Source organism: Cherax quadricarinatus, chromosome 92, assembly GCF_038502225.1.
Source record: "Cherax quadricarinatus isolate ZL_2023a chromosome 92, ASM3850222v1, whole genome shotgun sequence".
NCBI lineage: Eukaryota > Metazoa > Arthropoda > Malacostraca > Decapoda > Parastacidae > Cherax > Cherax quadricarinatus.
In genome coordinates, this window is record NC_091383.1 from 9,595,317 (window position 1) to 9,616,524 (window position 21,208).

Genomic DNA, 21,208 nt, shown 5'->3' on the forward strand with positions numbered 1-21,208 from the left:
GTGGTCATTATTACAGTGGTCATTATTACATCGATCATCATTACATCGGTCATTATTACATCGGTCATTATTACATTGGTAATTATTACAGTGGTCATTATTACAGTCATTATTACAGTTGTCATTATTACAGTGGTCATTATTACATCGATCATTATTACATCGGTCATTATTACAGTCATTATTACAGTCATTATTACAGTGGTCATTATTACAGTCATTATTACAGTGGTCATTATTACAGTCATTATTACAGTTGTCATTATTACAGTGGTCATTATTACATCGGTCATTATTACATCGGTCATTATTACATCGGTCATTATTACATCGGTCATTATTACAGTCATTATTACAGTGGTCATTATTACAGTGGTCATTATTACAGTCATTATTACAGTGGTCATTATTACAGTGGTCATTATTACATCGATCATTATTACAGTGGTCATTATTACATCGGTCATTATTACATCGGTCATTATTACATCGGTCATTATTACATCGGTCATTATTACATCGGTCATTATTACATCGGTCATTATTACAGTCATTACAGTGGTCATTACAGTGGTCATTATTACAGTCATTATTACAGTGGTCATTATTACAGTGGTCATTATTACATCGATCATTATTACATCGGTCATTATTACATCGGTCATTATTACATCGGTCATTATTACATCGGTCATTATTACATCGGTCATTATCACATCGGTCATTATCACATCGAAGATTCACATACTTTCCCCAGAGATATTTATCGCAATTATCATGAGAGTTTCTAGGTAGGGATGAATTATGAAGCTCTTCAGAGACTTGTTTCTTTATTTTAAGTCTTCTACAGAAGCAATGTGTTGTGGTGAGGGGCCAGGCCTATGCCTGCCCCGCCCTGAGAGAGAGTTTTTAGTTTAATATGTTTATTATGCACCCCATACCCATCCTGTGGGCGGTAGTCAAAAGATTACAAAGGTACATAATGGGTCCAGGGACTGGACCCCAGAGTTATGATAGATGAACTAGTTACAAAGGTAATGAACTCCAGGTAGATCTGGTCACAATCATGACAAGTTACAGAGGTAATGAACTCCAGGTAGATCTGGTCACAATCATGGCAAGTTACAAAGGTAATGAACTCCAGGTAGATCTGGTCACAATCATGGCAAGTTACAGAGGTAATGAACTCCAGGTAGATCTGGTCACAATCATGGCAAGTTACAAAGGTAATGAATCAGCCTCACTCCTATACATGGTTACAGTCATGAACAAATTACAAAGTAATGAACCGCTTTTTTTTAGTCAATCATGGTTAAGGACCATCATGGGGAGGTGGTCGAGCAATGTATGCCCAATAGGGTTTATATTCCTCACCATGCTGGTGCTGCCACTTATAAGCCTGCCAAGCTCAGCCCACACCACTCTACCTCTGCCTCACTCTGGCAGCCGACGTCACCCCGTCAACAACTCTACTCTATCACTCTCTCACGGGCATGACCCTCCGGACCTGGGCTGCAAATACACACTGCCTGTGTAGAACCCAAATAAAGTAAGAAACCTCCGAAGCCTTATCATTCATCCACAACTTGCACACTATACCCATTTTCAGTTACCATTTTTGTTTCTTTAGAATTAATATTTCTTGGCTAATAAATCTATTATAGTTATTCTTTAAAATAAAAATGATTTATCCTATAATTCGTGACTTTGATCAAGATTGACTGACTGAACACATTGACTCCAGACTGAGGGACTCATTACCTCAACTACTCATCTTCCAACTTTTTTTTTTTTGCATTGGACTGAAGAAGCTACTGATTGGCGAAACGTTTCCAAAATAAAGATACCCAAATGTTGCCCAATTGTCTTTCAGTGCATGACTTTGTGAACACCGTGTATCATAGTACATTATAGAGGTAACGTCTGAAAATCTATTAATCACATACAGTGCCAATGACTTTCTCAGGTTAAGATAAGATTTTGTTCGGATTTTTAACCCTGGAGGGTTAGCCACCCAGAATATCCCGAGAAAGTCAGTGTGTCATCGAGGACTGTCTTATTTCCATTGGGATCCTCAATCTTGTCCCCCAGGATGCGACCCACACCAGTCAACTAACACCCAGGTACCTATTTGCTGCTAGGTGAACAGGACAACAGGTGTAAGGAAACCCGTTTAAATGTTTCCACCCCGCCGGGAATCGAACCCAGGCCCTCCGTGTGTGAAGAGAGAGCTTTGCCAGCCAGGTCACGGGGTCACCCTGTGTCTTCCTGCGCGTTTTTCTCAGAGGTCATAGGAGCCCAGGAAGCATCGTGGAGGAGCACTCAAGGTGGTAACTGGAAGCCATTATGAGAGTCAATTCAATTTAAGGAAATGTTGTTAAAATATAATTAGCTCTGAAGGCAGCAGGTTGTTGTGGTTGTCACACACATACACACACACACACACACACACACACACACACACACACACACACACACACACACACATTGAACCTCAACGACATTCGACTAGTGAATGGAACCTATTACTAAAACAGCGTATAATGAGTGTTTCTTGGCGGTGAGACACAGTCAAGGCAGATGTGTGACCAGTCCACTGTATGAGTGCTGCTGCGGGCGCTGCTGTGTGTACTGCTGCTGCGGGTGCTGCTGTGAGTACTGCTGCTGCGGGTACTGCTGTGTGTACTGCTGCTGCGGGTGCTGCTGTGTGTACTGCTGCTGCTGGTGCTGCTGTGTGTACTGCTGCTGCGGGTGCTGCTGTGTGTACTGCTGCTGCTGCTGTGTGTACTGCTGCTGCTGGTGCTGCTGTGTGTACTGCTGCTGCGGGTGCTGCTGTGTGTACTGCTGCTCCGGGTGCTGCTGTGTGTACTGCTGCTGCGGGTGCTGCTGTGTGTACTGCTGCTGCGGGTGCTGCCGTGAGTACTGCTGCTGCGGGTGCTGCTGTGTGTACTGCTGCTGCGGGTGCTGCTGTGTGTACTGCTGCTGCGGGTGCTGCTGTGTGTACTGCTGCTGCGGGTGCTGCTGTGAGTACTGCTGCTGCGGGTGCTGCTGTGTGTACTGCTGCTGCGGGTGCTGCTGTGAATACTGCTGCTGCGGGTGCTGCTGTGAGTACTGCTGCTGCGGGTGCTGCTGTGTGTACTGCTGCGGGTGCTGCTGTGCGTACTGCTGGTGCGGGTGCTGCTGTGAGTACTGCTGCTGCGGGTGCTGCTGTGAGTACTGCTGCTGCGGGTGTTGCTGTGAGTACTGCTGCTGCGGGTGCTGTGTGTACTGCTGCTGCGGGTGCTGCTGTGCGTACTGCTGCTGCGGGTGCTGCTGTGCGTACTGCTGCTGCGGGTGCTGCTGTGAGTACTGCTGCTGCGGGTGCTTCTGTGTGTACTGCTGCTGCGGGTGCTGCTGTGTGTACTGCTGCTGCGGGTGCTGCTGTGTGTACTGCTGCTGCGGGTGCTGCTGTGAGTACTGCTGCTGCGGGTGCTGCTGTGAGTACTGCTGCTGCGAGTGCTGCTGTGAGTACTGATGCTGCGGGTGCTGCTGTGTGTACTGCTGCTGCGGGTGCTGCTGTGAGTACTGCTGCTGCGGGTGCTGCTGTGTACTGCTGCTGCGGGTGCTGCTGTGAGTACTGCTGCTGTGGGTGCTGCTATGTGTACTGCTGCTGCGGGTGCTGCTGTGAGTACTGCTGCTGCGGGTGCTGCTGTGAGTACTGCTGCTGCGGGTGCAGCTGTGTGTACTGCTGCTGCGGGTGCTGCTGTGTGTACTGCTGCTGCGGGTGCTGCTGTGTGTACTGCTGCTGCTGTTGTGTGTACTGCTGCTGCGGGTGCTGCTGTGAGTACTGCTGCTGCGGGTGCTGCTGCGGGTGCTGCTGTGAGTACTGCTGCTGCGGGTGCTGCTGTGAGTACTGCTGCTGCGGGTGCTGCTGTGCGTACTGCTGCTGTGGGTGCTGCTGTGTGTACTGCTGCTGCGGGTGCTGTGTGTACTGCTGCTGCGGGTGCTGCTGTGTGTACTGCTGCTGCGGGTGCTGCTGTGTGTACTTCTGCTGCGGGTGCTGCTGTGTGTACTGCTGCTGCGGGTGCTCCTGTGTGTACTGCTGCTGCGGGTGCTGTTGTGAGTACTGCTGCTGCGGGTGCTGCTGTGTGTACTGCTGCTGCGGGTGCTGCTGTGTGTACTTCTGCTGCGGGTGCTGCTGTGTGTACTGCTGCTGCGGGTGCTGCCGTGAGTACTGCTGCTGCGGGTGCTGCTGTGTGTACTGCTGCTGCGGGTGCTGCTGTGTGTACTGCTGCTGCGGGTGCTGCTGTGTGTACTGCTGCTGCGGGTGCTGCTGTGAGTACTGCTGCTGCGGGTGCTGCTGTGTGTACTGCTGCTGCGGGTGCTGCTGTGAATACTGCTGCTGCGGGTGCTGCTGTGAGTACTGCTGCTGCGGGTGCTGCTGTGTGTACTGCTGCGGGTGCTGCTGTGCGTACTGCTGGTGCGGGTGCTGCTGTGAGTACTGCTGCTGCGGGTGCTGCTGTGAGTACTGCTGCTGCGGGTGTTGCTGTGAGTACTGCTGCTGCGGGTGCTGTGTGTACTGCTGCTGCGGGTGCTGCTGTGCATACTGCTGCTGCGGGTGCTGCTGTGCGTACTGCTGCTGCGGGTGCTGCTGTGAGTACTGCTGCTGCGGGTGCTGCTGTGTGTACTGCTGCTGCGGGTGCTGCTGTGTGTACTGCTGCTGCGGGTGCTGCTGTGTGTACTGCTGCTGCGGGTGCTGCTGTGAGTACTGCTGCTGCGGGTGCTGCTGTGAGTACTGCTGCTGCGAGTGCTGCTGTGAGTACTGATGCTGCGGGTGCTGCTGTGTGTACTGCTGCTGCGGGTGCTGCTGTGAGTACTGCTGCTGCGGGTGCTGCTGTGTGTACTGCTGCGGGTGCTGCTGTGAGTACTGCTGCTGTGGGTGCTGCTATGTGTACTGCTGCTGCGGGTGCTGCTGTGAGTACTGCTGCTGCGGGTGCTGCTGTGAGTACTGCTGCTGCGGGTGCAGCTGTGTGTACTGCTGCTGCGGGTGCTGCTGTGTGTACTGCTGCTGCGGGTGCTGCTGTGTGTACTGCTGCTGCTGTTGTGTGTACTGCTGCTGCGGGTGCTGCTGTGAGTACTGCTGCTGCGGGTGCTGCTGCGGGTGCTGCTGTGAGTACTGCTGCTGCGGGTGCTGCTGTGAGTACTGCTGCTGCGGGTGCTGCTGTGCGTACTGCTGCTGTGGGTGCTGCTGTGTGTACTGCTGCTGCGGGTGCTGTGTGTACTGCTGCTGCGGGTGCTGCTGTGTGTACTGCTGCTGCGGGTGCTGCTGTGTGTACTGCTGCTGCGGGTGCTGCTGTGTGTACTGCTGCTGTGGGTGCTGCTGTGTGTACTGCTGCTGCGGGTGCTGCTGTGTGTACTGCTGCTGCGGGTGCTGCTGTGTGTACTGCTGCTGCTGGTGCTGCTGTGTGTACTGCTGCTGCGGGTGCTGCTGTGTGTACTGCTGCTGCTGCTGTGTGTACTGCTGCTGCTGGTGCTGCTGTGTGTACTGCTGCTGCGGGTGCTGCTGTGTGTACTGCTGCTCCGGGTGCTGCTGTGTGTACTGCTGCTGCGGGTGCTGCTGTGTGTACTGCTGCTGCGGGTGCTGCCGTGAGTACTGCTGCTGCGGGTGCTGCTGTGTGTACTGCTGCTGCGGGTGCTGCTGTGTGTACTGCTGCTGCGGGTGCTGTGTGTACTGCTGCTGCGGGTGCTGCTGTGAGTACTGCTGCTGCGGGTGCTGCTGTGTGTACTGCTGCTGCGGGTGCTGCTGTGAATACTGCTGCTGCGGGTGCTGCTGTGAGTACTGCTGCTGCGGGTGCTGCTGTGTGTACTGCTGCGGGTGCTGCTGTGCGTACTGCTGGTGCGGGTGCTGCTGTGAGTACTGCTGCTGCGGGTGCTGCTGTGAGTACTGCTGCTGCGGGTGTTGCTGTGAGTACTGCTGCTGCGGGTGCTGTGTGTACTGCTGCTGCGGGTGCTGCTGTGCGTACTGCTGCTGCGGGTGCTGCTGTGCGTACTGCTGCTGCGGGTGCTGCTGTGAGTACTGCTGCTGCGGGTGCTTCTGTGTGTACTGCTGCTGCGGGTGCTGCTGTGTGTACTGCTGCTGCGGGTGCTGCTGTGTGTACTGCTGCTGCGGGTGCTGCTGTGAGTACTGCTGCTGCGGGTGCTGCTGTGAGTACTGCTGCTGCGAGTGCTGCTGTGAGTACTGATGCTGCGGGTGCTGCTGTGTGTACTGCTGCTGCGGGTGCTGCTGTGAGTACTGCTGCTGCGGGTGCTGCTGTGTGTACTGCTGCTGCGGGTGCTGCTGTGAGTACTGCTGCTGTGGGTGCTGCTATGTGTACTGCTGCTGCGGGTGCTGCTGTGAGTACTGCTGCTGCGGGTGCTGCTGTGAGTACTGCTGCTGCGGGTGCAGCTGTGTGTACTGCTGCTGCGGGTGCTGCTGTGTGTACTGCTGCTGCGGGTGCTGCTGTGTGTACTGCTGCTGCTGTTGTGTGTACTGCTGCTGCGGGTGCTGCTGTGAGTACTGCTGCTGCGGGTGCTGCTGCGGGTGCTGCTGTGAGTACTGCTGCTGCGGGTGCTGCTGTGAGTACTGCTGCTGCGGGTGCTGCTGTGCGTACTGCTGCTGTGGGTGCTGCTGTGTGTACTGCTGCTGCGGGTGCTGTGTGTACTGCTGCTGCGGGTGCTGCTGTGTGTACTGCTGCTGCGGGTGCTGCTGTGTGTACTTCTGCTGCGGGTGCTGCTGTGTGTACTGCTGCTGCGGGTGCTCCTGTGTGTACTGCTGCTGCGGGTGCTGTTGTGAGTACTGCTGCTGCGGGTGCTGCTGTGTGTACTGCTGCTGCGGGTGCTGCTGTGTGTACTTCTGCTGCGGGTGCTGCTGTGTGTACTGCTGCTGCGGGTGCTGCCGTGAGTACTGCTGCTGCGGGTGCTGCTGTGTGTACTGCTGCTGCGGGTGCTGCTGTGTGTACTGCTGCTGCGGGTGCTGCTGTGTGTACTGCTGCTGCGGGTGCTGCTGTGAGTACTGCTGCTGCGGGTGCTGCTGTGTGTACTGCTGCTGCGGGTGCTGCTGTGAATACTGCTGCTGCGGGTGCTGCTGTGAGTACTGCTGCTGCGGGTGCTGCTGTGTGTACTGCTGCGGGTGCTGCTGTGCGTACTGCTGGTGCGGGTGCTGCTGTGAGTACTGCTGCTGCGGGTGCTGCTGTGAGTACTGCTGCTGCGGGTGTTGCTGTGAGTACTGCTGCTGCGGGTGCTGTGTGTATTGCTGCTGCGGGTGCTGCTGTGCGTACTGCTGCTGCGGGTGCTGCTGTGCGTACTGCTGCTGCGGGTGCTGCTGTGAGTACTGCTGCTGCGGGTGCTTCTGTGTGTACTGCTGCTGCGGGTGCTGCTGTGTGTACTGCTGCTGCGGGTGCTGCTGTGTGTACTGCTGCTGCGGGTGCTGCTGTGAGTACTGCTGCTGCGGGTGCTGCTGTGAGTACTGCTGCTGCGAGTGCTGCTGTGAGTACTGATGCTGCGGGTGCTGCTGTGTGTACTGCTGCTGCGGGTGCTGCTGTGAGTACTGCTGCTGCGGGTGCTGCTGTGTGTACTGCTGCGGGTGCTGCTGTGAGTACTGCTGCTGTGGGTGCTGCTATGTGTACTGCTGCTGCGGGTGCTGCTGTGAGTACTGCTGCTGCGGGTGCTGCTGTGAGTACTGCTGCTGCGGGTGCAGCTGTGTGTACTGCTGCTGCGGGTGCTGCTGTGTGTACTGCTGCTGCTGTTGTGTGTACTGCTGCTGCGGGTGCTGCTGTGAGTACTGCTGCTGCGGGTGCTGCTGCGGGTGCTGCTGTGAGTACTGATGCTGCGGGTGCTGCTGTGTGTACTGCTGCTGCGGGTGCTGCTGTGAGTACTGCTGCTGCGGGTGCTGCTGTGTGTACTGCTGCGGGTGCTGCTGTGAGTACTGCTGCTGTGGGTGCTGCTATGTGTACTGCAGCTGCGGGTGCTGCTGTGAGTACTGCTGCTGCGGGTGCTGCTGTGAGTACTGCTGCTGCTGTTGTGTGTACTGCTGCTGCGGGTGCTGCTGTGAGTACTGCTGCTGCGGGTGCTGCTGCGGGTGCTGCTGTGAGTACTGCTGCTGCGGGTGCTGCTGTGAGTACTGCTGCTGCGGGTGCTGCTGTGCGTACTGCTGCTGTGGGTGCTGCTGTGTGTACCTGTGGGTGCTATGTGTACCTGTGGGTGCTGCTATGTGTACCTGTGGGTGCTGCTATGTGTACCTGTGGGTGCTGCTGTGTGTACCTGTGGGTGCTGCTGTGTGTACCTGTGGGTGCTGCTGTGTGTACCTGTGGGTGCTGCTATGTGTACTGCTGCTGCGGGTGCTGCTGTGAGTACTGCTGCTGCGGGTGCTGCTGTGTGTACTGCTGCTGCTGTTGTGTGTACTGCTGCTGCGGGTGCTGCTGTGAGTACTGCTGCTGCGGGTGCTGCTGCGGGTGCTGCTGTGAGTACTGCTGCTGCGGGTGCTGCTGTGAGTACTGCTGCTGCGGGTGCTGCTGTGCGTACTGCTGCTGTGGGTGCTGCTGTGTGTACTGCTGCTGCGGGTGCTGTGTGTACTGCTGCTGCGGGTGCTGCTGTGTGTACTGCTGCTGCGGGTGCTGCTGTGTGTACTTCTGCTGCGGGTGCTGCTGTGTGTACTGCTGCTGCGGGTGCTCCTGTGTGTACTGCTGCTGCGGGTGCTGTTGTGAGTACTGCTGCTGCGGGTGCTGCTGTGTGTACTTCTGCTGCGGGTGCTGCTGTGTGTACTGCTGCTGCGGGTGCTGCTGTGTGTACTGCTGCTGCGGGTGCTGCTGTGTGTACTGCTGCTGCGGGTGCTGCTGTGTGTACTGCTGCTGCGGCTGCTGCTGTGAGTACTGCTGCTGCGGGTGCTGCTGTGAGTACTGCTGCTGCGGGTGCTGCTGTGAGTACTGCTGCTGCGGGTGCTGCTGTGTGTACGGCTGCTGCGGGTGCTGCTGTGAGTACTGCTGCTGCGGGTGCTGCTGTGTGTACTGTTGCTGCGGGTGCTGCTGTGAGTACTGCTGCTGTGGGTGCTGCTGTGTGTACTGCTGCTGCGGGTGCTGCTGTGAGTACTGCTGCTGCGGGTGCTGCTGTGAGTACTGCTGCTGCGGGTGCTGCTGTGTGTACTGCTGCTGTGGGTGCTGCTGTGTGTACCTGTGGGTGCTGCTGTGTGTACCTGTGGGTGCTGCTGTGTGTACCTGTGGGTGCTGCTGTGTGTACCTGTGGGTGCTGCTGTGTGTACCTGTGGGTGCTGCTGTGTGTACCTGTGGGTGCTGCTGTGTGTACTGCTGCTGCTGGTGCTGCTGTGTGTACTGCTGCTGCGGGTGCTGCTGTGTGTACTGCTGCTGCTGCTGTGTGTACTGCTGCTGCTGGTGCTGCTGTGTGTACTGCTGCTGCGGGTGCTGCTGTGTGTACTGCTGCTGCGGGTGCTGCTGTGTGTACTGCTGCTGCGGGTGCTGCTGTGTGTACTGCTGCTGCGGGTGCTGCTGTGAGTACTGCTGCTGCGGGTGCTGCTGTGTGTACTGCTGCTGCGGGTGCTGCTGTGTGTACTGCTGCTGCGGGTGCTGCTGTGTGTACTGCTGCTGCGGGTGCTGCTGTGAGTACTGCTGCTGCGGGTGCTGCTGTGTGTACTGCTGCTGTGGGTGCTGCTGTGAATACTGCTGCTTCGGGTGCTGCTGTGAGTACTGCTGCTGCGGGTGCTGCTGTGTGTACTGCTGCGGGTGCTGCTGTGCGTACTGCTGCTGCGGGTGTTGCTGTGAGTACTGCTGCTGCGGGTGCTGCTGTGAGTACTGCTGCTGCGGGTGCTGCTGTGAGTACTGCTGCTGCGGGTGTTGCTGTGAGTACTGCTGCTGCGGGTGCTGCTGTGTGTACTGCTGCTGCGGGTGCTGCTGTGCGTACTGCTGCTGCGGGTGCTGCTGTGCGTACTGCTGCTGCGGGTGCTGCTGTGAGTACTGCTGCTGCGGGTGCTGCTGTGAGTACTGCTGCTGCGAGTGCTGCTGTGAGTACTGATGCTGCGGGTGCTGCTATGTGTACTGCTGCTGCGGGTGCTGCTGTGTGTACTGCTGCTGCGGGTGCTGCTGTGAGTACTGCTGCTACGGGTGCTGCTGTGTGTACTGCTGCTGCGGGTGCTGCTGTGAGTACTGCTGCTGTGGGTGCTGCTGTGTGTACTGCTGCTGCGGGTGCTGCTGTGAGTACTGCTGCTGCGGGTGCTGCTGTGAGTACTGCTGCTGCGGGTGCAGCTGTGTGTACTGCTGCTGCGGGTGCTGCTGTGTGTACTGCTGCTGCGGGTGCTGCTGTGTGTACTGCTGCTGCTGTTGTGTGTACTGCTGCTGCGGGTGCTGCTGTGAGTACTGCTGCTGCGGGTGCTGCTGTGAGTACTGCTGCTGCGGGTGCTGCTGCGGGTGCTGCTGTGAGTACTGCTGCTGCGGGTGCTGCTGTGAGTACTGCTGCTGCGGGTGCTGCTGTGCGTACTGCTGCTGTGCGTGCTGCTGTGTGTACTGCTGCTGCGGGTGCTGCTGTGTGTACTGCTGCTGCGGGTGCTGCTGTGTGTACTGCTGCTGCGGGTGCTGCTGTGTGTACTTCTGCTGCGGGTGCTGCTGTGTGTACTGCTGCTGCGGGTGCTGCTGTGTGTACTGCTGCTGCGGGTGCTGTTGTGAGTACTGCTGCTGCGGGTGCTGCTGTGTGTACTGCTGCTGCGGGTGCTGCTGTGTGTACTTCTGCTGCGGGTGCTGCTGTGTGTACTGCTGCTGCGGGTGCTGCTGTGTGTACTGCTGCTGCGGGTGCTGCTGTGTGTACTGCTGCTGCGGGTGCTGCTGTGTGTACTGCTGCTGCGGGTGCTGCTGTGAGTACTGCTGCTGCGGGTGCTGCTGTGAGTACTGCTGCTGCGGGTGCTGCTGTGAGTACTGCTGCTGCGGGTGCTGCTGTGTGTACGGCTGCTGCGGGTGCTGCTGTGAGTACTGCTGCTGCGGGTGCTGCTGTGTGTACTGCTGCTGCGGGTGCTGCTGTGAGTACTGCTGCTGTGGGTGCTGCTGTGTGTACTGCTGCTGCGGGTGCTGCTGTGAGTACTGCTGCTGCGGGTGCTGCTGTGAGTACTGCTGCTGCGGGTGCTGCTGTGAGTACTGCTGCTGCGGGTGCTGCTGTGTGTACTGCTGCTGCGGGTGCTGCTGTGTGTACTGCTGCTGCGGGTGCTGCTGTGTGTACCTGTGGGTGCTGCTGTGTGTACCTGTGGGTGCTGCTGTGTGTACCTGTGGGTGCTGCTGTGTGTACTGCTGCTGCGGGTGCTGCTGTACGTACTGCTGCTGTGGGTGCTGCTGTGTGTACTGCTGCTGCGGGTGCTGCTGTGCGTACTTCTGCTGTGGGTGCTGCTGTGAGTACTGCTGCTGCGGGTGCTGCTGTGTGTACTGCTGCTGCGGGTGCTGCTGTGAGTACTGCTGCTGCGGGTGCTGCTGTGAGTACTGCTGCTGCGGGTGCTGCTGTGTGTACTGCTGCTGCGGGTGCTGCTGCGAGTACTGCGGGTGCTGCTGTGCGTACTGCTGCTGCGGGTGCTGCTGTGTGTACTGCTGCTGCGGGTGCTGCTGTGAGTACTGCTGCTGCGGGTGCTGCTGTGAGTACTGCTGCTGCGGGTGCTGCTGTGTGTACTGCTGCTGCGGGTGCTGCTGCGAGTACTGCGGGTGCTGCTGTGCGTACTGCTGCTGCGGGTGCTGCTGTGTGTACTGCTGCTGCGGGTGCTGCTGTGAGTACTGCTGCTGCGGGTGCTGCTGTGTGTACTGCTGCTGCGGGTGCTGCTGCGAGTACTGCGGGTGCTGCTGTGCGTACTGCTGCTGCGGGTGCTGCTGTGTGTACTGCTGCTGCGGGTGCTGCTGTGAGTACTGCTGCTGCGGGTGCTGCTGTGTGTACTGCTGCTGCGGGTGCTGCTGCGAGTACTGCGGGTGCTGCTGTGCGTACTGCTGCTGCCGGTGCTGCTGTGTGTACTGCTGCTGCGGGTGCTGCTGCGAGTACTGCTGCTGCGGGTGCTGATGCTGCGGGTGCTGCTGTGAGTACTGCTGCTGCGGGTGCTGCTGTGAGTACTGCTGCTGCGGGTGCTGCTGTCAGTACTGCTGCTGCGGGTGCTGCTGTGCATACTGCTGCTGCGGGTGCTGCTGTGGGTACTGCTGCTGTGGGTGCTGGTGTACGTACTGTTGCTGTGGGTGCTGCTGTGTGTACTGCTGCGGTGAGTGCTGCTGTGCGTACTGCTGCGGTGAGTGCTGCTGCGGGTGCTGCTGCTGTGGGTGCTGCTGTTGTGCGTGCAGTTGTAGTTTCAGATGTGTATGTTGTTTTGGGTACCGCTGCTGTGGATGGTGCTGCTGTGGATGGTGGTGCTGTCGATGGTGTTGCTGTCGATGGTGCTGCTGTGGATGGTGCTGCTGTGGATGGTGCTGCTGTGGGTAGTGCTGCTGTGGGTGATATTCTGGTTACTGCTGCTGTGGGTGCTTCTATGGAGCCTGCTGCTGTAGATACTGCTGTGAGTATGGTGCGGTAACTGCTGATGTGGAAGCTGGTGCTCAGAGTGCTGCTGTGCGAACTGCTATTGTGGGTATTACTTCTGAAAATTTTGCTATTGTAGGTATTGTGACTGTGGGTGCTGTTGCTGTTGCTTTCTGCTGTGCATGATGCAGTTATTGGTTTTAATATTGTAGGTGCTGCTGCTGTGTGGCTCTGAGCTGCTAATGGTACTGTTGTGAGTTTTGCTGTTGCTGCTGAGGGGTTTTCCACTTTGTGGGCTGCTGCAGGGTGCGGGTACTGCTGCACTACTGCCCTAAGTGTTTCTATTATGGATGATGCTGTAGATGCTGCTGCAGTATGTATTGCTGCTTCGGCTGTTGGGTTTTTAGTACAGCTGTGACTGCTGCTCCTGCATAGGTACCGATGCTTTGGGTACCTCTGGTCTGTGTGCCTCTGTTATGATTCCTTTGTTAGTGTTGCTGATTTTGGTGCTGCTATTGTTAGTGTTATTGAAGGAGCTGCAGAAACATTTAGTGCTGATGCTGCTATTTGGACTATTAGTGCTATTGCTGCTCTCAACGTGGATAGTGTTACATGGATAAAATACAGAATAGGAGGAATACTAGAGATCAGAGAAGCGATAAGTAGTGTCAGTCTTAGAGGAGTTTTTTTTCCACAAGGGTGTCGCGGCACCCTGGTGTGCCACTGCTAGTGCCCAGGGGTGCCACAAGACTTAACAATATTGTGATCAAGAAGAGAAAACAAAGATGATTGTGGTCAGGGCAGAAATGAAGACAAAAATGGAAATATGAGTGATAAAGAAAGAACAATTCCCACTTCTGGTAAAATGCAAAACTGATGTGACGTGAAGAAAGAAAAGTCGCCTGTATTTGGATAGTCATTTTAATCAGGGATTTACTTGTTGTGAAGATGAAGTTAAACCTCCGCCAGAATGTGTTATTTTGTGGTGATAAACTGGAGAGTGAAGCCATGGTGTCGTGGGGGTTCGGAAGGAGATATGATGGTAGAAGTTAAACACACTTGTGTGTTTAACTTCTACATCATATCTTGTGTGTTTAACTATATTGTCAGACAGTGGCAAGGGATGGACCTGGCCTGCCTGCCTGCTGTATGTCTAAGCGCGGAGTGAGAGCGAGGCAGAGCGTCCCACTAACTCATGCGCATCCCGTGACGTCATACAGTCACTAGACCTAAGAATCTTCTATATAAACACATGGATGGTACTATGGTACAACTAAGCTATACAACACATGTAAAGGAGGATCAGCAACTATGCTGACAATGGTACCTAGCAAATTATAGAGACATTTCGCTACGAAACATTGGCATCTTACAAGGCTCCATCATACTTTGAGAGAATTTTAAATGATGGAAGACAACAGAACCTATATTTTCTAAAGATTCTTACAAAGTTCAAGACGACAGCTACTTGTAAACAGAATTACTCATTAAAAATATGAAGCCTCATACAGAAGCAGAGACACTTATTCTCCCTGCTTAAAGTGCCATAGTAAGCAGAGACACTTATTCTCCCTGCTTGAAGTGCCATAGTAAGCAGAGACACTTATTCTCCCTGCTTAAAGTGCCATAGTAAGCAGAGACACGTATTCTCCCTGCTTGAAGTGCCATAGTAAGCAGAGACACTTATTCTCCCTGCTTGAAGTGCCATAGTAAGCAGAGACACTTATTCTTCCTGCTTGAAGTACCATAGTAAGCAGAGACACTTATTCTTCCTGCTTGAAGTGCCATAGTAAGCAGAGACACTTATTCTTCCTGCTTGAAGTGCCATAGTAAGCAGAGACACTTATTCTTCCTGCTTGAAGTGCCATAGTAAGCAGAGACACTTATTCTCCCTGCTTGAAGTGCCATAGTAAGCAAAGACACTTATTCTCCCTGCTTGAAGTGCCATAGCAAGCAGAGACACTTATTCTCCCTGCTTGAAGTGCCATAGTAAGCAGAGACACTTATTCTCCCTGCTTGAAGTTCCATAGCAAGCAGAGACACTTATTCTCCCTGCTTGAAGTGCCATAGTAAGCAGAGACACTTATTCTCCCTGCTTGAAGTGCCATAGAAAGCAGAGACACTTATTCTTCCTGCTTGAAGTGCCATAGTAAGCAGAGACACTTATTCTCCCTGCTTGAAGTGCCATAGTAAGCAGAGACACTTATTCTTCCTGCTTGAAGTGCCATAGTAAGCAGAGACACTTATTCTTCCTGCTTGAAGTGCCATAGTAAGCAGAGACACTTATTCTCCCTGCTTGAAGTGCCATAGTAAGCAGAGACACTTATTCTTCCTGCTTGAAGTGCCATAGTAAGCAGAGACACTTATTCTCCCTGCTTAAAGTGCCATAGTAAGCAGAGACACTTATTCTCCCTGCTTGAAGTGCCATAGTAAGCAGGGACACTTATTCTCCCTGCTTGAAGTGCCATAGTAAGCAGAGACACTTATTCTCCCTGCTTAAAGTGCCATAGTAAGCAGAGACACTTATTCTACCTGCTTGAAGTGCCATAGTAAGCAGAGACACTTATTCTTCCTGCTTGAAGTGCCATAGTAAGCAGAGACACTTATTCTCCCTGCTTGAAGTGCCATAGTAAGCAGAGACACTTATTCTCCCTGCTTAAAGTGCCATAGTAAGCAGAGACACTTATTCTCCCTGCTTAAAGTGCCATAGTAAGCAGAGACACTTATTCTTCATGCTTAAAGTGCCATAGTAAGCAGAGACACTTATTCTCCCTGCTTGAAGTGCCATAGTAAGCAGAGACACTTATTCTCCCTGCTTGAAGTGCCATAGTAAGAAGAGACACTTATTCTCCGTCCTTGGAGAACCATAGTAAGCAGAGACACTTATTCTCCCTGCATGCAGAGCCACAGTAAGCAGACACTTATTCTACCTGCTTGCAGAACCATAGTAAGCAGAGACACTTATTCTCCCTGCTTGCAGAGCCACAGTAAGCAGACACTTATTCTCCCTGCTTGCAGAGCCATAGTAAGCAGAGACACTTATTCTCCCTGCTTGCAGAGCCACAGTAAGCAGAGACACTTATTCTCCCTGCTTGCAGAACCATAGTAAGCAGAGACACTTATTCTCCCTGCTTGCAGAGCCACAGTAAGCAGAGACACTTATTCTCCCTGCTTGCAGTGCCATAGTAAGCAGAGACACTTATTCTCCCTCCTTGCAGTGCCATAGTAAGCAGAGACAATATTCTCCCTGCTTGCAGTGCCCTAGTAAACAGAGACACTTATTCTCCCTGCTTGCAGTGCCACAGTAAGCAGAGACACTTATTCTCCCTCCTTACAGTGCCACAATAAGCAGAGACACTTATTCTCCCGCCTTGCAGTGCCACAGAGAGCAGAGGCACTTATTCTCCCTCCTTGCAGTGCCATAGTAAGCAGAGACAATATTCTCCCTGCTTGCAGTGCCATAGTAAGCAGAGACACTTATTCTCCCTGCTTGCAGTGCCATAGTAAGCAGAGACACTTATTCTCCCTGCTTACAGTGCCATAGTAAGCAGAGACACTTATTCTCCCTTTTTGCAGTGCCATAGTAAGCAGAGACACTATTCTCGCTCCTTGCAGTGCCACAGTAAGCAGAGACACTATTCTCCTTCTTTGCAGTGCCATAGTAAGCAGAGACACTTATTCTCCCTGCTTGCAGTGCCATAATTAGCAGAGACACTTATTCTCCCTCCTTGCAGTGCCATAGTAAGCAGAGACACTTATTCTCCCTCCTTGCAGTGCCATAGTAGGCAGAGACACTATTCTCCCTTCTTGCAGTGCCATAGTAAGCAGAGACTCTATTATCCCTCCTTGCAGTGCCATAGTAAGCAGAGACACTTATTCTACCTGCTTGCAGTGCCATAGTAAGCAGAGACTATTCTCCCTCCTTGCAGTGCCATAGTAAGCAGAGACACTTATTCTCCCTCCTTGCAGTGCCATAGTAAGCAGACACACTTATTCGCCCTCCTTGCAGTGCCATAGTAAGCAGAGGCACTTATTCTCCCCCTTGTAGTGCCATAGTAAGCAGAGGCACTTATTCTCCCTCCTTGCAGTGCCATAGTAAGCAGAGACACTATTCTCCCTCCTTGCAGTGCCATAGTAAGCAGAGACACTATTCTCCCTCCTTGCAGTGCCATAGTAAGCAGAGACACTATTCTCCCTCCTTGCAGTGCCATAGTAAGCAGAGACACTATTCTCCCTGCTTGCAGTGCCATAGTAAGCAGAGGCACTTATTCTCCATGCTTGCAGTGCCATAGTAAGCAGAGACACTATTGTCCATCCTTGCAGTGCCATAGTAAGCAGAGACACTATTCTCCCTCCTTGCAGTGCCATAGTAAGCAGAGACACTTATTCTCCCTGCTTGCAGTGCCACAGTAAGAAGAGACACTTATTCTCTCTGCTTGCAGTGCCATAGTAAGCAGAGACACTTATTCTCCCTCATTGCAGTGCCATAGTAAGTAGAGATGCTATTCTCCCTCCTTGCAGTGCCATAGTAAGCAGAGACACTATTCTCCATCCTTTCAGTGCCATAGTAAGCAGAGACACTTATTCTCCCTGCTTGCAGTGGCATAGTAAGAAGAGACACTTATTCTCCCTGCTTGCAGTGCCATAGTAAGAAGAGACACTTATTCTCCCTGCTTGTAGTGCCATAGTAAGCATAGACACTTATTCTCCCTGCTTGCAGTGCCATAGTAAGAAGAGACACTTATTCTCCCTGCTTGCAGTGCCATAGTAAGAAGAGACACTTATTCTCCCTGCTTGCAGTGCCATAAAAAGCAGAGACACTTATTCTCTCTGCTTGCAGTGCCATAGTAAGAAGAGATACTTATTCTCCCTGCTTGCAGTGCCATAGTAAGAAGAGATACTTATTCTCCCTGCTTGCAGTGCCATAGTAAGAAGAGATACTTATTCTCCCTGCTTGCAGTGCCACAGTTAACACCAGTGAAGCAGATAAAGAATTTAAAAAGATTCCACTCTCAGATAATTACATTTTTGCACCGTAAGTAGATTAATCAAGTGGTACTGAGAGGTTCCAGTATTATCATTCACTTAGTAGTGGTACTGAGAGGTTCCAGTATTATCATTCACTTAGTAGTGGTACTGAGAGGTTCCAGTATTATCATTCACTTAGTAGTGGTACTGAGAGGTTCCAGTATTATCATTCACTTAGTAGTGGTACTGAGAGGTTCCAGTATTATCATTCACTTAGTAGTGGTACTGAGAGGTTCCAGTATTATCACTCACTCACTTAGTAGTGGTACTGAGAGGTTCCAGTATTATCATTCACTCAGTAGTGGTACTGAGAGGTTCCAGTATTATCATTCACTTAGTAGTGGTACTGAGAGGTTCCAGTATTATCATTCACTTAGAAGTGGTACTGAGAGGTTCCAGTATTATCATTCACTCAGTAGTGGTACTGAGAGGTTCCAGTATTATCATTCACTTAGTAGTGGTACTGAGAGGTTCCAGTATTATCATTCACTCAGTAGTGGTACTGAGAGGTTCCAGTATTATCATTCACTCAGTAGTGGTACTGAGAGGTTCCAGTATTATCATTCACTTAGTAGTGGTACTGAGAGGTTCCAGTATTATCACTCACTTAGTAGTGGTACTGAGAGGTTCCAGTATTATCATTCACTCACTTAGTAGTGGTACTGAGAGGTTCCAGTATTATCATTCACTTAGTAGTGGTACTGAGAGGTTCCAGTATTATCATTCACTCAGTAGTGGTACTGAGAGGTTCCAGTATTATCATTCACTTAGAAGTGGTACTGAGAGGTTCCAGTATTATCATTCACTTAGTAGTGGTACTGAGAGGTTCCAGTATTATCATTCACTTAGTAGTGGTACTGAGAGGTTCCAGTATTATCATTCACTTAGAAGTGGTACTGAGAGGTTCCAGTATTATCATTCACTTAGTAGTGGTACTGAGAGGTTCCAGTATTATCATTCACTTAGAAGTGGTACTGAGAGGTTCCAGTATTATCATTCACTTAGAAGTGGTACTGAGAGGTTCCAGTATTATCATTCACTTAGAAGTGGTACTGAGAGGTTCCAGTATTATCATTCACTTAGTAGTGGTACTGAGAGGTTCCAGTATTATCATTCACTCACTTAGTAGTGGTACTGAGAGGTTCCAGTATTATCATTCACTTAGTAGTGGTACTGAGAGGTTCCAGTATTATCATTCACTCAGTAGTGGTACTGAGAGGTTCCAGTATTATCATTCACTTAGAAGTGGTACTGAGAGGTTCCAGTATTATCATTCACTTAGTAGTGGTACTGAGAGGTTCCAGTATTATCATTCACTTAGTAGTGGTACTGAGAGGTTCCAGTATTATCATTCACTTAGAAGTGGTACTGAGAGGTTCCAGTATTATCATTCACTTAGTAGTGGTACTGAGAGGTTCCAGTATTATCATTCACTTAGAAGTGGTACTGAGAGGTTCCAGTATTATCATTCACTTAGAAGTGGTACTGAGAGGTTCCAGTATTATCATTCACTTAGAAGTGGTACTGAGAGGTTCCAGTATTATCATTCACTTAGTAGTGGTACTGAGAGGTTCCAGTATTATCATTCACTCACTTAGTAGTGGTACTGAGAGGTTCCAGTATTATCATTCACTCAGTAGTGGTACTGAGAGGTTCCAGTATTATCATTCACTTAGAAGTGGTACTGAGAGGTTCCAGTATTATCATTCACTTAGTAGTGGTACTGAGAGGTTCCAGTATTATCATTCACTCAGTAGTGGTACTGAGAGGTTCCAGTATTATCATTCACTTAGTAGTGGTACTGAGAGGTTCCAGTATTATCATTCACTCACTTAGTAGTGGTACTGAGAGGTTCCAGTATTATCATTCACTCAGTAGTGGTACTGAGAGGTTCCAGTATTATCATTCACTTAGTAGTGGTACTGAGAGGTTCCAGTATTATCATTCACTTAGTAGTGGTACTGAGAGGTTCCAGTATTATCATTCACTTAGTAGTGGTACTGAGAGGTTCCAGTATTATCATTCACTTAGAAGTGGTACTGAGAGGTTCCAGTATTATCATTCACTTAGAAGTGGTACTGAGAGGTTCCAGTATTATCATTCACTTAGAAGTGGTACTGAGAGGTTCCAGTATTATCATTCACTCACTTAGAAGTGGTACTGAGAGGTTCCAGTATTATCATTCACTTAGTAGTGGTACTGAGAGGTTCCAGTATTATCATTCACTTAGAAGTGGTACTGAGAGGTTCCAGTATTATCATTCACTTAGAAGTGGTACTGAGAGGTTCCAGTATTATCATTCGCTTAGAAGTGGTACTGAGAGGTTCCAGTATTATCATTCACTTAGAAGTGGTACTGAGAGGTTCCAGTATTATCATTCACTCAGTAGTGGTACTGAGAGGTTCCAGTATTATCATTCACTTAGTAGTGGTACTGAGAGGTTCCAGTATTATCATTCACTCACTTAGTAGTGGTACTGAGAGGTTCCAGTATTATCATTCACTTAGTAGTGGTACTGAGAGGTTCCAGTATTATCATTCACTTAGTGGTACTGAGAGGTTCCAGTATTATCATTCACTTAGTAGTGGTACTGAGAGGTTCCAGTATTATCATTCACTTAGTAGTGGTACTGAGAGGTTCCAGTATTATCATTCACTTAGTAGTGGTACTGAGAGGTTCCAGTATTATCATTCACTTAGAAGTGGTACTGAGAGGTTCCAGTATTATCATTCACTTAGTAGTGGTACTGAGAGGTTCCAGTATTATCACTCACTCAGTAGTGGTACTGAGAGGTTCCAGTATTATCATTCACTTAGTAGTGGTACTGAGAGGTTCCAGTATTATCATTCACTTAGTAGTGGTACTGAGAGGTTCCAGTATTATCATTCACTTAGTAGTGGTACTGAGAGGTTCCAGTATTATCACTCACTCAGTAGTGGTACTGAGAGGTTCCAGTATTATCATTCACTTAGTAGTGGTACTGAGAGGTTCCAGTATTATCATTCACTTAGTAGTGGTACTGAGAGGTTCCAGTATTATCACTCACTCACTTAGTAGTGGTACTGAGAGGTTCCAGTATTATCACTCACTTAGTAGTGGTACTGAGAGGTTCCAGTATTATCACTCACTCACTTAGTAGTGGTACTGAGAGGTTCCAGTATTATCACTCACTCACTTAGTAGTGGTACTGAGAGGTTCCAGTATTATCATTCACTCAGTAGTGGTACTGAGAGGTTCCAGTATTATCATTCACTCAGTAGTGGTACTGAGAGGTTCCAGTATTATCATTCACTTAGTAGTGGTACTGAGATGTTCCAGTATTATCATTCACTTAGTAGTGGTACTGAGAGGTTCCAGTATTATCATTCACTTAGTAGTGGTACTGAGAGGTTCCAGTATTATCATTCACTCAGTAGTGGTACTGAGAGGTTCCAGTATTATCATTCACTCAGTAGTGGTACTGAGAGGTTCCAGTATTATCATTCACTTAGTAGTGGTACTGAGAGGTTCCAGTATTATCATTCACTTAGTAGTGGTACTGAGACGTTCCAGTATTATCATTCACTTAGAAGTGGTACTGAGAGGTTCCAGTATTATCATTCACTTAGTAGTGGTACTGAGAGGTTCCAGTATTATCATTCACTCAGTAGTGGTACTGAGAGGTTCCAGTATTATCATTCACTCACTT

General features: G+C 51.3%; 1 protein-coding gene across 1 annotated transcript in view; it reads right to left on the reverse strand.

The window, feature by feature from the left end:
* Positions 1 to 906: 906 nt before the first annotated feature.
* Positions 907 to 21,208, reverse strand: part of LOC138855378 (uncharacterized) — a 319,217-nt gene continuing 298,915 nt past the window's right edge. Inside the window, exon 5 of the mRNA XM_070104504.1 lies at positions 907 to 2,334. Coding sequence (XP_069960605.1) covers positions 2,282 to 2,334 — 53 coding nt within the window. The 3' untranslated portion in view covers positions 907 to 2,281. The remainder of the gene's footprint in view (positions 2,335 to 21,208) is intronic.